This window comes from Protomyctophum parallelum (assembly GCF_964188405.1).
Source record: "Protomyctophum parallelum genome assembly, chromosome: 4".
Lineage (NCBI taxonomy): Eukaryota > Metazoa > Chordata > Actinopteri > Myctophiformes > Myctophidae > Protomyctophum > Protomyctophum parallelum.
Genome location: NC_139700.1, coordinates 37663171 through 37680113, shown reverse-complemented (window position 1 = coordinate 37680113; position 16943 = coordinate 37663171). Strand labels below are relative to the sequence as shown.

The 16943-nt window shown below is 44.0% G+C and overlaps 1 protein-coding gene across 4 annotated transcripts in view; it reads right to left on the bottom strand.

The window, feature by feature from the left end:
- LOC310857310 (unconventional myosin-IXAb-like) overlaps positions 1–16943 on the bottom strand; it is a 136857-nt gene that overhangs the window by 97880 nt on the left and 22034 nt on the right. For all 4 annotated transcript variants that reach the window (XR_014569129.1, XM_083762922.1, XM_083762923.1 and 1 more), the window contains exons 2-3: positions 833–1449; positions 376–492 (exon numbers count right to left, since the gene is read on the bottom strand). Coding sequence is in view for 3 of the 4 variants with exons in the window: in XM_083762922.1 (XP_083619048.1) it covers positions 376–492; positions 833–1356 (641 nt within the window). In the remaining variant the exon portion in view is untranslated. The remainder of the gene's footprint in view (positions 1–375; positions 493–832; positions 1450–16943) is intronic.

Here is a 16943-nt window from a genome sequence, read left to right as displayed (position 1 = left end):
AGTAGCTCTCACACTTTAAAGACTTTCAAAAATGTTCAAAAATAGTAGATGTAGATGTACAAGCCGCAGCTTGTACATTGTATTATGGAAAATACAAATGATATAAAGTATATAATTATACTAATTATATAGTGTGTGTGCTTGGATGTACAGTATAAGAATGAAATCTTGAACGTAAAAACTGACTATTTGTGTGTTCATTCACTATGAACTTTTATAAATGTAAATAAAGTAAACAGACAATGTATAAAGGATAGGCATAAATAAGCGTTGGGCTTCAGACTAAGCCTTTTCGATCAACCCAAAAGAAATGTTGGGTGTAATGTATACGTCTTGTCATGTACTGCTACTCGAAATAAACTAAAGTAAACTAACCTCCGCTCCTCTGTGACGCGGAGCCACATCTGCAGGCTCCCTCCGTAGTGGATGGAGCCGTCCAGGTTCTTCTCTCTCAGCAGGAAGCGGTAGTCCTCCTCGTCGCCGCTCTCACAACTAGCGATGGGAACGTATGAAAATGACATGTGGCAAAAAATTATTGCGGTTAACAATGTTATCGCGATAATCAAAATATGCTTAAAAGTTGAAATTACACTTTTCTTAACCACTAGGACCCCCAGCATCTCTATTCTGGGGAGCGTTCGCCAAAAATAGCCGATCTACAAGCTTACAACACGTGAGCATGTGGTACTGACTTTGCAAGCGAATTCATCCTATATGTGTATGACGGAGGACAATTTCACGATAAATAAAAAAAACTCTGTGATGCGATTATTGTGAACGTCTTTCCATCGCGATAAACGATAATAATAAAGATTATTGTCCCCATCCTTACTCGGAGCGTCCTGACCCGCCGCGCGGCCGGTTCTGGTTCTCCAGGGCGCTGCGCGGCCACAGCATCATCCTCTGGACGGGGCAGTCGCTGGGGTTCAGGATCCACTCCTCGCCGCCGAACTCCTTCACCTCGGCCAGCACGTAGCACGAGTCTCTCTCCAGGTGCAGCCGCTCGATGAGCCGCTCGATGGCCTCGGCTGCCGTGGTGTTCTTGCGGGCCGAGATCGGGCAGTACACCGTGCCCTCGGCCAGCGTGCCGGGGTACACGCGCAGCGTGAACTCCTGCTCCTCCATCAGCCGCCGGCGGATGGTGCTGACGCCGCTGCCCACGTTGGCGCCATAGCAGCTGTCGTTGGCGTAGCCGCCGTAGCTGCCTCCGTCCTGGAGGCTCATGGTGGTGAAGTCCTGCTCCTCCGTGGTGGTGGTGGTGGTGGTGAGCCGCCGCCGCATGCTAGCACTGCCGCTGGCGTTGGCGGCGGCGGCGGTGGATACGCTGGCATAGCCGCCGCCATCTTGAAGGCTCATGGTGGAGCTGTAGCAACGGCAGCAGCAACAGCAGCAGGGCCCATCAGCTCGACTTTATGGCTTAACCGGACGGACTGACTCAGGACATGGCAACTGGAGAATGAGAGAGAGAGAGAGAGAGAGAGAAAGAGATGGTCATTGCAACTTACAATTTAAAACATTTAGTTCTTATCCACTTACAGAGTGCAAGATTTAGAGTAAATAAAATGAACCTTAGTCAATAAAGACGTCAAGTAAAAAGTAAAGTGCAAAGAAAACAAAGGCAGTCCAACCAAAAATGTAACTACCGGTAGCATCTGTCTAAACAATATGTGATCTAAATATTAATAACATACTTAGCATTTGTGGAAATTGGAAAAGCAAAAAGAATATGTGTGTCTTTTTCCACAGCCTGGGAGCCAGGAGGGAGAAGAGTCTAGGTCGTGTGGAGTGTTGACCAGGGTGTTGTAGGGGAATTAGCGACGGACAGACACCCTGTGCTACGTGTGTGGGAAGGGCTGTAGGGATGGATCAATCAAGGGGGTAAATGGGGCCCCCCTTGATCGCCTTCTAGGAATAGATCATCATCACTGTTTTGAATTGGAGCTGGCAGACCAGCAAGGAAGGAACTGGACAGACTCCTTGGGTCTGATTCTTCATGTTGTTGTCGTCAAGTTATCACTGCAATGTGTGCCTGTTACCTCTATCCACAAATACCAGAAATAAAAAAAAACATGATAATGACATACAGTAGATTTTGCATAATCATTTAAATGTTCCTGTTTTTTAGGGGCAGTAAGGTGGGTTAGACACCCATATGTCGCCCTGTCACGGTAACCTTGAGCAAGGCATGACACCACCAATCATATTCTAATCAGCTAAAAATTTAATTAACGATCAATTAACGTAAACAAATTATATTTTTTTATCTCAGTTGAGATGGACGGAGGGCATGCACTGTGCAGGGACAGAAAGGCAGCCCTACAAAGGGACAAATTGAGACAGAGAGACAGAAACGGTTGAAACGGCTCACAGCAGACAGTTGAGATATCAAGCAGGACAGAGGTCAGAGTGATGTCATCTATCTCGTGACACCAGCTCTGCTTGAATAAAAAGGACTGTTCCGGGCAGAGGAAAGACACACTATAGCATCACAGCTAAGGCCTGGAGCCGCTACAAAGGAACAGTGAGAGATAGACAGAGATGGAACCCTGAACCACAGTGGAGGGAGCTTATCAGAAGACACAGAGCCTATCTGTGTGTGTGTGTGTGCGCGCATATGTTGTCTATGTGTGTGCGTGCGCATGTGTGTGTGTGTGTGTGTGTGTGTGTGTGTGTGTGTGTGTGTGTGTGTGTGTTCTTCTCACTGATAATCGGCGTGTCGTGTGCCAAGATTAACAGCTGCCTGTGTGTACACAAAGAAGTAGCTGTAATGACACTACAATGGTGTAATTCACCACCTCTCTCTCACACGCTCTCTCACACACACACACGCTCAAACACACACATACACACGCTCTCACACGCTCACACACACGCTCTCTCACACACACACACACACACACGCTCTCTCACACACACACACACACACACACACACACACACACACACACACACACACACACACACACACACACACACAGAGAATAGACTCCAGTGAGAGAGGGGACTGGATGACTGTCACAGAGATATACTGCCACAAAGGGAGTGTGTGGTAGAGAGATGGACATGCAGCACACACATGTATGCATGCACGCACGTGCGTGAGCATCTCTCTCTCTCTCTCTCTCTCTCTATTTTATCTTTACCCTCCACACAAGCTCCCTTAGCTCCACTCCTGATAAGATAAGACAGATAAACAGACAGACTTCCCGAAGCCAGAACATCTTTTACATGCAACTCTTCTCCACACCACAGTTGGTCTGCTTCAACAGTCACATTCACAATGTCCAACACACATGATAGGAAAGCTGATAGGGAGACATTGTAGGATAGAAGCACAGGAACAATGAGAGGGAGACAGTGTATAGGACAGACAGAGAAAGAGGTAGGAGAGGGAGGAGGAGACAGTGTAGGAGAGACAGAGACAGTGTAGGAGAGACAGAGACAGTGTCATGAGAGACAGACGAGGAGGAAATCTGTGAGGGAGAAAAGTGTATGAGAGACAGACAGGATGAAAGCCGAGACTGAGAGAGTCAGTGTGGGATCTGATCCCAGAACAGCATGTGGGTCTTACTCTTAGACCACAGTGTACAGAAAGATGAATAGAGAGATGGCTGGAGAGATGGAGAGAAAACACAGAGAGAACGATCAGAGAGAGAGAGAAATCAAAGAGAGAGAGAGAGAGAGTTCCACTTCTGCTTTGGCAATGTAAATGTACGTTTTCTCATGCCAATAAAGCTCCTTTGAATTGAATTGAATTGAATTGAATTGAATTGAATTGAGAGAGAGAGAGAGAGAGAGAGAGAGAGAGAGAGAGAGTGTGTGTGTGTGTGTGTGTGAGAGAGAGTGAGAGAGAGAGAGAAGGCGGTGTTTCTATTCAATAAAGCTCCTTAAATTGAATTGAACTAAGATTAATTGGGTTGAGAGTGAGAGAGAACAAGATGGAGCGACAGAGATCTAGTGTGTTCGTGTGTGCAGACTCCATTAGGGTTGCAGCATATATGTGCCATCTGTCTTGGTATGTCCATAGCCTGTGTACTAGTCACACCCCAGCGGTCAATACTGTACAGAGAGGAGTGTGTGTGTGTGTGTGTGTGTGTGTGTGTGTGTGTGTGTGTGTATGTGTGTGTATGTGTGTGTATGTGTGTGTATGTGTGTGTATGTGTGTGTGTATATGCGTGCGTGCGTGCGTGCATGCGTGCGTGCGTGCGTGCGTGCGTTCGTGCATGTGTGTGCGTGTACGCGTGCATGTGTGAGCGTGAGTAACTGTGTGTCTGCCAGGCGGCTGAAATGATGTAATCTCCTCAGAGAAAGGGCGTTGGGGGGCATCAAGTGACACTACCCCCCCCCCCCCCCCCCCCAACACACACACACACACACACACACACACACACACTCTCTCTCTCTTTCGTCTCATGCTCTCTAATTGTGTGTCTCCGTCTGTCTGTCAGACAGAGACAAACAAAGCACCGAAGTCCAAACATTTTCCTCAGAATCCACATGCCTTTCTATAGGGACCATCTCCCACTCAGCCTTCCTGTCTCTCCTACAACGTCACCCTGACAGCTATCCTGCCTATCCCTCCCACATGGTCGTGTTTCTCCTAAACTGGCTCCCTGTCAGCTATCCTCCTTACTCTATACACACACACACCAAAAGCAACAAGTGACAAAGTTGCTTTTGGTGTGAGGGCAGGGAGTTATACTGTCCGTCTCTCCTACACTGTCTCCCTGTCAGCACAGTCTCTATAATGTATTTTCCTACTGTCTAGCAGACATTGTCAATATCACATCAGTGTTATAAACGACCTGCTACATTCAGAAGCCGTTTTCAAACCACAGTTTGGTTTGTGGAACAGAAACAGCGGTCGCAGTGCCAGTCGTGCCAAGTTCTGCTTCAGTGTGATCGCTGCTAACAAAAGCATGAATCTCATTTATTCCATTTTTGCTCAACAAAGCTAAATCGCAGTAACAACGGGAGCAGTGAAACAGAGAAAAGTGAGTGTGTAAAACAATGTTTTTGTTGATACAGATGTGGATAGTGTATCAAAAATTGTGTTGTAACACTTACTGGTGCAAGAGTTATGAAATTCTAAACCATAATTATGAGCTTTGAAATACTAATAATGTAAATGCTGTTGCATTGCAGGATTCTCTCCGTCCGCAACCTCCTATGTCACTGTCCACAGGGGCAACTTGTGCGTGTGTGAGTGCGTGCGTGTAACCACTAGCTAGTTACCTACAAGTTAATAACGTCAAAATAGTGAACGACTAGATAACTATAAGTTTCTCAGCTACTGGCTAGTTATGAAGAGACACAGAGCGTTGTTATGTCTGACTCAACGACACCACATGAGAGTCAACCACCAAGATCAAACCTCTGACCTTTCGGTTACAAGTCCTTCTCTGTGTCTCGACGCGGTAAAACAGGGCCACATTTGAGCAGTCAGATAGTGCTGTCGTGAGGCCTGTGACCTCTCATTTACGAGTCATTTCTCATGGAACATTCTGAAGTATAGTCAGAGACTCAGAGCAGATGGTGGAACAGGGAACATTCCTCTGGTATTGAAACTAGCCAGCAGTGTGGAAAGAGAACTCGCAACCAAAAACCTAGAACCCAGATCAGCTCTGTGAAAAGACCCGAGAAACGACCAGTCAACCAATTCAAACCGGGAAAGCATCCGTGTGTCATATTAGATTTTTAGATATACAAGCTCAGAGCACGTCACTTTGTGCCACGCTGCGAGCTTGTACATCTGCTATTTTTTTTTTACATTTTTGAAAGTCTTGAAAGGGTGAGAGCTACTGATTTAGAAGGCATTCGTAGAATCGGCCTCAGGTCTCAATGGGTTAAACATGGGTTTTACGGTGAGTTTACATTTATGGCAGGAGACGAGAGGTTAAGACCTTTCAGTCTGCGACTGAAAGGTTGATAGTTCAAATCCCAAAAAGCCTGTAGAAGATGCGACTAAGTCGAACTCTCCTAAACACCTACTTGAACAGACCAATACCAAGGCACTTCAATCCCAAATTGCTGCAAAGAGTGGTACTCTACTCACTACTACTCAGTGGCCAACAACAGTAGAAGACTGTGGTTGCCGTTGTACTAGTGCTGTATTCAAGATCACCTATAAAGCATTGGTCTCCAAACGTTTTGAGCTCAGTTGCACAACATTTTGTCATCCACGGTGCTCCTAAATGACACTGGCTACGTTTACATGAGCAGTTAAATCCCCTTATCATTCCGAATAGAAGTTCAATCCTATTAAACGTTATGTAAACACCTACAAAAACTTACATCCGAATGAAAACGCTCAATGCGATGTAAAAACCATTCCGATGTCACTGGCCGGATTACTCCGATGTACAATGCGATTGAAAGAAACTTGGACTCATGTATACACTAATTGTCTCCACCAGGCCGAAGGCATGGGGAGAGAGTATGTTTTGCACTCCGTCCGTCCGTCCGTCCGTCCGTCCGTCCGTCCGTGTGTGTGTGTGTGTGTGTGTGTGTCCGTCCGTGACCAGCTAATCTCGGCCACCGTTAACCCGGTCGATGCCAAATTTTGCACACACACTCCCTGGATGCCAACGATGAACCTCTGCCCCAAACTTTCCAGAACGGCCTGTTATAGCGCCACCAGGAGGCCGCTTTGTGCAAAACAAGTTTTTGCACAGCACACCTACAGATTTTGTCCAAACATCACGCAAATTGGTACACAGTCTCTCTAGAGCCATTCAACGAAACCGGTCTTTCAGATTTCTCAGACTCCATCCTGATTGGTTAAGATTGGCTTGCAAATTTCACAGGAGTGCTCAGTTTCAAACAAAATGCTGCAAATCATGAACACATCGCGTGATTTCCGTGAAATTGTGCACCCACATTCCCACTAGGCCGAGGACGAAATGCCACATGAACAATTTCAACTCAGCCTCAAGGTGGCGCTATAACTGGCCGAAAAGTGTTTTTACCTCTAACTGCACGGATCTGTGGATAACCTGGTGGATCTACCCACTTGTATCATTATTACTATTATTATTACTCAGTGAGTCTCACCTAAAGAGAGTCCAAAGTCAGACTCATAACCAAGAACAAGAGGGGGTCTCTGAAAATGATGTGAACTTATCAAAACCCCCAACCATTAAAACACACACCGTTGTTGAAAAGTGAGAACCAGCCAAATGGTATCACTTTCAAGGATTCATTCTTCATCATCTTCCTTGACCAGAACAGGAGGGCAGCTGGCAGACATTTAGTCTTTTAGAACTATAAAACAGACTGGACCACAGCAGTATGGAAAATGAGAGAGTAGAACTTAATGGAACAGACAGAAACAATAGAATGAAACACACACACACGCCAGGACTCCTGATTGAACCCATAATAAAAGTCAACGCATTAAACCACAACCACAGCACTGACTCCATATACACTCATTGACACCAACACCCACTCTGACATATGCTAAATTTGTTTAACCCATTAAGACCTGAGGCTTATTCTAGAAAATGTATAGTTTCCTGAAAAACATGTGTGCATACTGTATATCAGTGGTTCTCAAACTGTTTCATGCCATGGACAAAACATTATTTGGCCGCTGACCCCCATCTCAAAATATTTAGTTCAAGGGACCTCGAGAAGCAAAGGTTTCAGCTAAAAATGTCTGCTTTATAAATATATAGGGTTATACAGTATATATATTTATTACTGGTCAATCGCTGAATTCAGCAGTGAGTTATTTCTTGATGACGACCGCTCCGCTCTATAACAGACCGCTGCCTAATAAAACCCTCTGAGCATCAAACCCAGCTGCGCGGCTGCGCCCCGCTTGATTTACTGCTGTTTCCAACATGACAGCCATGTAAACACACACACACACACACACACACACACACACACACACACATTAGTGACACACAAACACAATGTCATTTACATGCTCTCAAAAATGTTTTTGAAAACATTTGAGCTAGAAATAGACAAAGCAGTACCCGAAAATGGATTCTATCTCTTCCTTGTTTTCCAACAGTGCTCCAGCCCTGCAGCTGTGCAGACGCAGCAAGCGTTAAAGTTAAATAGTTAATTTCATTAGTATTCATCTCTCTCCTGCGGCCTACCGTTACTGAAGTTTGACTTGAGAAGTTCAGCAATTTCCCAACTTCCACACCCAAAACATCATCATGGAAACCTTCCCCACTCCGGGGGCTTGCTGTGTCATAATGCCTCCAACATCGACCGTCCATTTTCCTCCTGAGCCTCACATGTCGGACTGATGTCATATTATGTAGAAAACCAATCAATAATAGCACTCATCTTCTCCCTCTACTGACTTTCAATCCCTGTAGCGTCCAGTCACGTGACATGAAGCTCTGATCAAATATTATGCATTACAAATACGAGAGTGCATGTGTGTGCGCGCACGTACGTGTGTGTGTGTGTGTGTGTGTGTGTGTGTGTGTGTGTGTGTGTGTGCAGGTGCGTTTGTGTGTGTGCAGTTGCACGCACCCCTATCTGTCCATCTGTCTGTCTGTGTTTACTGGCATGTCAGACATCCTTCTATTCCAATACAAGCCACACAGGGAGATGAGAGGACAGGACTGTTTCTACATAGAGAGTGACATGTGGTCCAATCAGAGTCAATCTCTCCGTGTGACCGTTTCATTTGTTTATCAATCTCTCTCTCTCTCTCTCTCTCTCTGATCCCATCAGAGCCTTCACTCTCTCATCTTTCCTACTCTCTCTCCTACATCGAATCCCTCTCAGCTTCCCTACTATTCTATTACTTGTCTTGTCCTAGAAAACTATCTTATGTGATCTCTCCGTGATCACGGTAAAATCGTCTCTCCAATTTAGTCTCCTTATTATATCCTCATAGCAGACTGTAATGTTGCTGATCTATAGGATCTGAAGCTTGGATAGTGTCTAAACTTATTTATTAGCTCAAGACCCAAATGGGAAACCAGATGTTTGCCCGGGAACCAAACTAGTGAAAACAGCAGATGAACAACTCTCAACGCATCACTTTGCGCCACGTTGCGACCTTGTAATAATAATAATAATAATAAAACTTTATTTGTATAGCACCTTTCATGACATGAAATGCAGCTCAAAGTGCTTTACAGAACAATGGAGAATAAAAGAAAAGCAAGGCAACGACAAAAAACAAGCAGTAATGCAATACAGTGAGGACATGAATAACAAAAAATTATAATACAAAATAAATAAAAGATCAATTAAAAGCAATGTTGTAGAAGTGGGTCTTGAGCTGAGCTTTAAAAATGTCTACAGAGGCTGCCTGACGAAGGTACAGTGGGAGCTTGTTCCATGCCGACGGCCCGTAGAAGCAAAAAGCTGCTTCCCCGTACCTCTTAGTTGCCATTTTTGTAGGCAAAGCGAGCAGGCCAGCAGTGGAAGACCTTAGGGGGCGGTTTGGGACATATTTAGGCAGGCAGTCATGTAGGTAGGAAGGTGCGAGACCATTGAGAGCTTTATAGACATGTAAAATAATTTTAAAATCAATCCTAAAAACAACCGGAAGCCAGTGCAGTGATGCCAAAACTGGAGTAATATGTTCTCTCATCTTAGTTCTAGTTAAAACTCTGGCTGCTGCATTTTGGACACGTTGTAATCTGTCAGTTGTTTTCTTAGGCAGTCCTGAAAAAAGTGCATTGCAGTAATCATGCCGAGAAAAAACAAAGGCGTGGATTAGCGTTTTTGCATCGTCCAAGGACACATAGGCTCTGATTCGTGCAATATTGCTAAGGTGAAAAAAGGCAATCATGGTAACATGATTAATGTGTGAATTAAAATTCAATTCAGAATCAATAATAACCCCCAGGTTCTTTACTGTACTGTTACTTTCTACAGTCAGGTTGCCAAGTCTGCTTAATATTGATTCTTTCTGTTCACTAGAACCGATTATGAGAACTTCTGTCTTATCCTCATTTAGCTTGAGAAAGTTCTCACTCATCCAACATTTGATGCTAGACAGACAGGTAACCAGCGGGTCTAAAGCACAGGGATCATCTGGAGCCACAGAAAGATATAGTTGGGTATCATCAGCATAGAAATGAAAATTGACTCTGTGATTGGCAATGAGTTCGCCCAATGGCAGTATGTACAAGGAGAAAAGCAGAGGGCCAAGAATCGAGCCCTGTGGAATACCAGAACTGATGTCGTGTTTGTCTGAGTCAAACTCGGCTAGATTGACAAAGTAACTTCTATTTGATAGGTAGGAGGAAAACCAGGACAGGGCCGTACCAGACAGGCCTATCCAGTGCTCCAGACGCTGTATTAAAATTGAATGATCAATCGTGTCAAATGCAGCCGTTAGATCTAGAAGTAAGAGAACGGATACATGTTTCTTGTCAGCAGACACCCTAAGATCATTCATTACTTTTACAAGTGCTGTTTCTGTACTGTGACCTTTCCTAAAGCCAGATTGGAATTTGTTGTGCACATTATTGTTCTGTAGAAACACATCCAATTGATGAAAGATGCATTTTTCTAAAACCTTGCCCAGAAAGGGTAGATTTGAAATGGGTCGATAGTTACCCAAAACAGAGGGACCAAGATTGTGTTTCTTGAGAAGGGGCTTAACTACAGCAGTCTTCAGTGAGTCTGGGAAGACGCCTGATTGTAGCGAGCTGTTTACAATTTTTAGGATATCTCCAATCACACTGTCTAAGACCTCTTTGAGAAAGGTGGTGGGAATTGTATCCAATGAACAGGTGGATGATGTCATTTGTGATATGGTTTTGCGGAGTTCGTCTTCATCAATTGCGCAGAACGATAATAGGCTCCCCCTGGAGAGATCTACCCTGGGACCATTAGCTGCTGTTTGAAGGTTTGCGCTAGCAGCAGCACCATTCATAATATCAGCTCTAATGTAAAAAATAATGTTGTCAAAAAAGCATGCAAACTCATTACACTTAGCTTTAGAGGCCGGGAATGATTGCTTGTAGGACTGGGGGGGGGGGGGGGTAAAAGTCGTTCAATGGTAGAGAATAGGACTCTGGCATTTTTCTTGTTCTCATTAATAATGCCAGAGAAATATGCCTGCCTTGCTAGACGCAAGGCTTTGTTATAGGCGACTGTTGACTTTTTAAGAATCTCTAGGTGGATGGTGAGTTTGTAGATCAGCTATTTTCACTACTTCTTAAATATTAGTTTTCTAATTTATGGTTTTATAACTCTAAACTAAAGCATACAAACCCAATAGGCAGGTCTCTATGATCCGCCACCACTCCGCCCACCCATATTAGACAAACTGTCTTGACTACTGTATCTCTGCTGTTGACTTGCATTGGAATATTGAAAGATCTTCTACATAGCATAATCAATGATTTTTGGAGCCAGGCCGAGCTCCAAAATATCTTAGGCCCCATTAAGACTGCAGTCACATCATCCAGTCAAATCCAATTCAAATCTGATTTATTTCTCAAATCTGATCTTTTAGCCCAACAGTTCACACGCAATTTTCAAGTGACATTACATTGTGCATGACATTACTATTTCAGCAAACCAAATACAGGCAAATATTTATCAGTCCCAAGAAAGAGGGATCTGTAGCATCTAATATCAATCAGCTATGAAACCTGAAACGGTCCGTCCATTTGTTTAGAGGCAATGGACTCAACCATTACCGTTTAGATGCTACACCAGTGCTACTCAACCCGTGGGCCGCATGTGGCCCTGCTTAATGTATCTGCGGCCTGTTATGGCCATACCAATAAAAAATGAATTAGTTATTTTCATTGTTTTGAACGAGATTGTAGGTATTATATTGTTTGTTCCAAGATAAAGTGATATGGCCTGATGTCAGCTAACCACTTATTTATTCACCTGAGATAATCTGTTCATCATATGAAGCCTCATTTTGTAACCCTGAAGCGCTTATTACAAATACATGGCTACCCAACATAAATTCATAAATTGACCCAAAACACAACAAAAAAAGTATTCCATAAGTTCGCACTTGCTGCGTCTTGCCCAGCTGCAGGGCTGGAGCACGGTCGGAAAACAAGGTACTGCTTTGTCTATTTCTCGCTCAAATGTTTTCAATCACAGTGTTTTTGTTCATTGAGCTTTGGCCTTATAGATGGAAATGTGACTTTTTACTGTGTTTCCTTATTTTTTTGAGAAGCGTGTAGTCTGCTCCAAAATAAATTTGTAAACGTTTCAAAATAATACTGACATTTTTAGCTTGCGGCCCTGGACTTTTGGATTTTTTCTGAGTGGCACCTGAGCCGTCTTAAGTCAAGTAGCCCTGTGCCACACTGTCACAATGAAGTCCACTGGTTAAGCACGAGTGCTGTGCTCCTAGCCTCCAACCTTACTTCCAATTATGTGTGGAAATTGGACTATTCATGAATGAGAAAAGGTAATTGCAGGAAGCAGGCCTGACTAACAGAAATGTGGTGCAGCTGTCTACTCTAGCCTAAATTTACAGTTTATTTTGTTGGGGCGAATTGTGCGTGCTAAAATTTGATTTCAAATGGTTTATTATTGGAAAGGTTCCCAAAGCTATCTTAGCAAGGAAAATGGAAAACTGGCAGGTTTTTGTTGTATCTCTAATCACGTCTCTCTTGTGGCTTACAGTAGGATAATCCTATAAGATAACACTGATTACAAAGGTGAGACTTGATTATCAATCTTATTCATGAGATGAAACGAAATGCACACAGGTTAACAAAAGGTAATCCAACCTGCATTAAGACATCATTATTTGTTATACCAATCCTACCCATTACCTAAAGCCAGATATAATTGACTGTTAGATGGTTACGTGAAAAGGGGAACTAGTACTTTAACGGAAGGATCACATGAGCGATCCAACAATGACATACATCAAAAAGAAACTTATCAGAATCAGAATTAAAACAAGGAAACTGATTTGGCTATATATCACTTGATGAGATTGCGTGTGTGTGTGTGTGTGTGTGTGTGTGTGTGTGTGTGTGTGTGTGTGTGTGTGTGTGTGTGTGTGTGTGTGTGTGTGTGTTCGTTCGTTCCAGATCCTGAGCTCACCAGACAAACACAACAGGAATGTGCTCTGTCCAGATGCGTGTTCTCGAACAGGCAGTGTTTACAGCGCCTGTAAACACTCCTCTCCTCAAAGGCCTGGACAGAACACCTCCTGATGATGCTCAGCACACCACCTGACCTTTGACTTTGATTTCAACAACACCAAAGGACCTGTATAACACTCAACTCGGTATATATCACTCAAATTCAAGCGGTGTCTTAAGTGAAGTGTGTCATCCTCATCCTCCAACACAGGGGTGGGTAACCCCTTTTCGAACCATCAAACGTGAGCGTGATTGAACCAATGGGTGTTTTTGTCTTGAGTTTTCAAACGTCTCAAAGATGAACCAAACAGCCCCTCAGGAGCGACCGGCGACCGGTCATTCTTGAAAGGACATACCGTAGTTGGCCACCCCTGCTCTAGCAAGTAAAACTGATCTGTATCTAATGTCCTACCAACATACACACACATGGGTCTACTGTTATCCAGTGGAACAATGAGTCAGGAATTTGAGTGGAGGTGAAAGTTGAGTCACGGTTCTCTTTTCTCTCTCTCTGCTGTGACGATATGACATGCACAGAAGAAGAAATAGACCCTCTACTCCTCCTCACTTTCACTTCCTCCTCAGAGTCGTTTCCTCAGTGTAGTTTCACTTAAACCACTTCCTATAAATACAGACATAAAAGAAAACATCACGGTCACTACAGCCACAGACAACAAGAAATACTTTTTATGTGTTTTAAAAGACTAAAAAGTCAAGACTGAGGTTTAGATTTCCTGTCAACAAGTTTGTGATTCTTCCGATTCTATTTACAGCATGAATACAGTCCACTGTATGGCTGTAGCAACTAAGTCCGTCCAGAGAATCATCCCTTGCACTGCTGAAGTACTGCACAACAGCCACATGCACAGATAGTACCCCATGGTGGGTCTTGAGCCCCTGCCTCTTTGCCCTGTGAGCTCTAAAGTGCCCTTTTGAATGATATTCGTTCCATTCAAAAGGGCACAGCAGCCTTGACCATGACTCAACGTCAGGCTGTAAATGACCGGCCACAGCATATATTTTGGGTGCACACATCCCCGGATATGGACAAGTATAAACAAACACGCATGACCACTAGGGCTAATGATTACAGTTCCTTAATGATCCCCTCTTAACGGTCCAATTAGGCAGTTCCAAAATGGACCCTTGCAGGTCTGAACTCAGAGTGTACAAATGAAACCATTGCGTGTCCATTTGTTTCCATTCGTACTCTCTCAGAGTTATGGTGGTCCTTGAAATTAAAAGGTTTGAGAAATGAGAACCAGCAGTATTGTAATCATATACTGTAGCAGAGTAAGGAGACGTGAAGTCCACATACCAGCTCTGACAGTGTGATAAACCGGTTCCAGATCCCAACCCCTAGTCCAAAGTAAACTGGCACTTTTGCTTGCACAGTTTCTCTGGATAAGATAATCTAATAAATGCCTAAACAGTTAAATTAAAAAAGGAAAAAAAAGGGAAAATAGTTGGTTCCTTTCCCGCCGCTATGTCCGTTCATGGCTCTGACACTCAATGAGGAAACAGTAGAGGATTCAATGTGTTGCACAACTTGGGACGCTGACAGGATGCACACACGGTTGACTCACACCGTCACAACTGAAGTCTTCTAAAAAACTGAACTCACAGCGTATAAATGACCCGAAGCTGTTCTGAACATCAAAACTTGTGTTTCAGTCATTTATCTCTTAAGTGAGCGGGTAGTGACTCAGCACCTGACAGCAAGTATGCATTCCAAACCTGTGCTCTTTCAATTAGAGGACAGCCTCTCTAGTAGTCGGTAGTTATGTCACCGTGCTGTCTAAATTCACTTAATGCAGGACCTTGAAGTGCACACACACACACACACACACACACACACACACACACACGCACACACACACACACACACACAGTGTTGCCAGTAACAGCGCCTCATTGGACACTAAGGGAGTAAGGGTGTGAACTCGATGTCTCGAGTGTAAAAACCTGTAATGAGGGGTTTTTAACAGAAAGCCTGTCATTATGCGAGTGTAGATGACAAACGTCAGACTGACAGCAGATCACACCACAGATGTACTGTAGAAATAAGACACGTTGTAACTCTGTCCTAGGCTGTCCTGTCACTCTCATCTAGTATCTATTGCTATTGTAGTGGTTCAACCCTTCACCTCACAACCACTAAAAGCCCATCACAGTTGTCCTTCTGTGTCCCCCACACTCTCCCTCTCCATCTCTCTCTCTCAGTCTGTCTAATTTAAGAACAAATAATATGAGAGGAAGGAAGACTTACTAAACACAGCTTAGTGAAACTATACAAACGAGCGTGGCCTAAGACAGCTGAAACACATACAGGTTTCAAATCATGAGTCAACATTCACAATTAAGTATGTCATTGAGAGCAGCAGAGACCTAAAGGTTAGATGAACGTGCTTGTATATCCGGAAGGCGCCGTATTTGACCCCCCAGACCGGCAGGAAAAATCAGGGAGAGGATGTGAATAAGAAACAATCACCCCGTCACTGAGCAGTATGGGTGGGAGGGAGGGTTTTCTTTCTTTGCGTTTTTTTTTCTTTCCTCTTTTTTGTCATAATGTTTAACCAGGTCTCAATAAAAACCTATTTGACAACACTCACCCCTCCCTCTATACCCAACGTGAGCAAGTCACTTAAAGTTACTGCCAACTGGAGAGGCTAAGTGGCCGACCGTATAAGACTATGGTTGTACAGTTGTGCAACTTTAAGAGTGTAAAGCAGGACATCGCTGAAGAAGAGCACTCAACGAACAAATCTGGATTACATTACACAATGATGTAACATCTTGGAGAATCAGTTACAGGCAGGGCCAAAATACAGCTTAGATGAATGATGGATGAACTGCTCTTTCAAAGAAAAGGAAATCAGAGTCTACAGGAGCCAAAACTCTATGCTATGGTTTTGAAAGAACCCCCCCCCCCCCCCCCCCCAGGGCGTAGAAAACCAATGCTCCAGACTTCCTCTGTCTGCTGGTTATGCATGACTGTCCTCATGACCCACTATGTAAAACACTGATTGTATGTTCTTATGAGACCTGATGAGTGTCTGTATTCATACAGTGACATGTTGGTTGTCAGTTGTCACAGCACCATGTGACCTTGTATGAAACCCATTCTTGGTAATAGTGTGTTTGTGGATGACCTCTGCATGTCACTGACTTTTCCCTCTTGCTTATTTTTTCCAAGTGCTTAATAGGGTGGGGGTTCCCCAGTTCAAATATGATAATTTTGGGGGTCACAGCCTGATTTCAAAGGTTGAGAACCACTGCTGTATGTATGTAGATGCGTTGGGTAACATCTTGCTCAAAGGCGATTTGAGGACAGATGCTGTTGCAGGGTTCATATAGCCAGGGCCTGACATTTTTCAAAATGGGGGAAACTTCCCCCCCTTACGGATATAAATTCCTCTTCTTTGTCAGCTAATTCCCATCAGGGGTAGCCACAGTGGATCATCTGTTTCCATCCGTTTCTGGTTTCTGTATCTTCCTCTGTCACTCCGGCCACCTGCATGTCCTCTCTAACCTCATTCACAGATCCATCTTCAACATCCTTCTCCCCGGATACCCCTCTTCCTTCCACTGCACGTCCAAACCATCTCAACCTCGCCTCTCTTGCTTTAACCCCAAACCTTGGAACCTGGGCTTGCCAAAGTGGCCATTGTAGTCATTATGGTACCATTTTGGTCTACTCAATCTGTGTATCAGAGGAGGGCTGTGCCGCTGTGGACAGTTCAGTAACACCCATATTAAGCTAAATATAGTAACATTGTCCGTTTCAGATTGTACTTTGTCGCTCTGCTCCAATATAAGGGATGTGTGTGTGCTTTTGTGTCTGACTGAGAGTGAAAGAGAGAGGGACAGAAACTG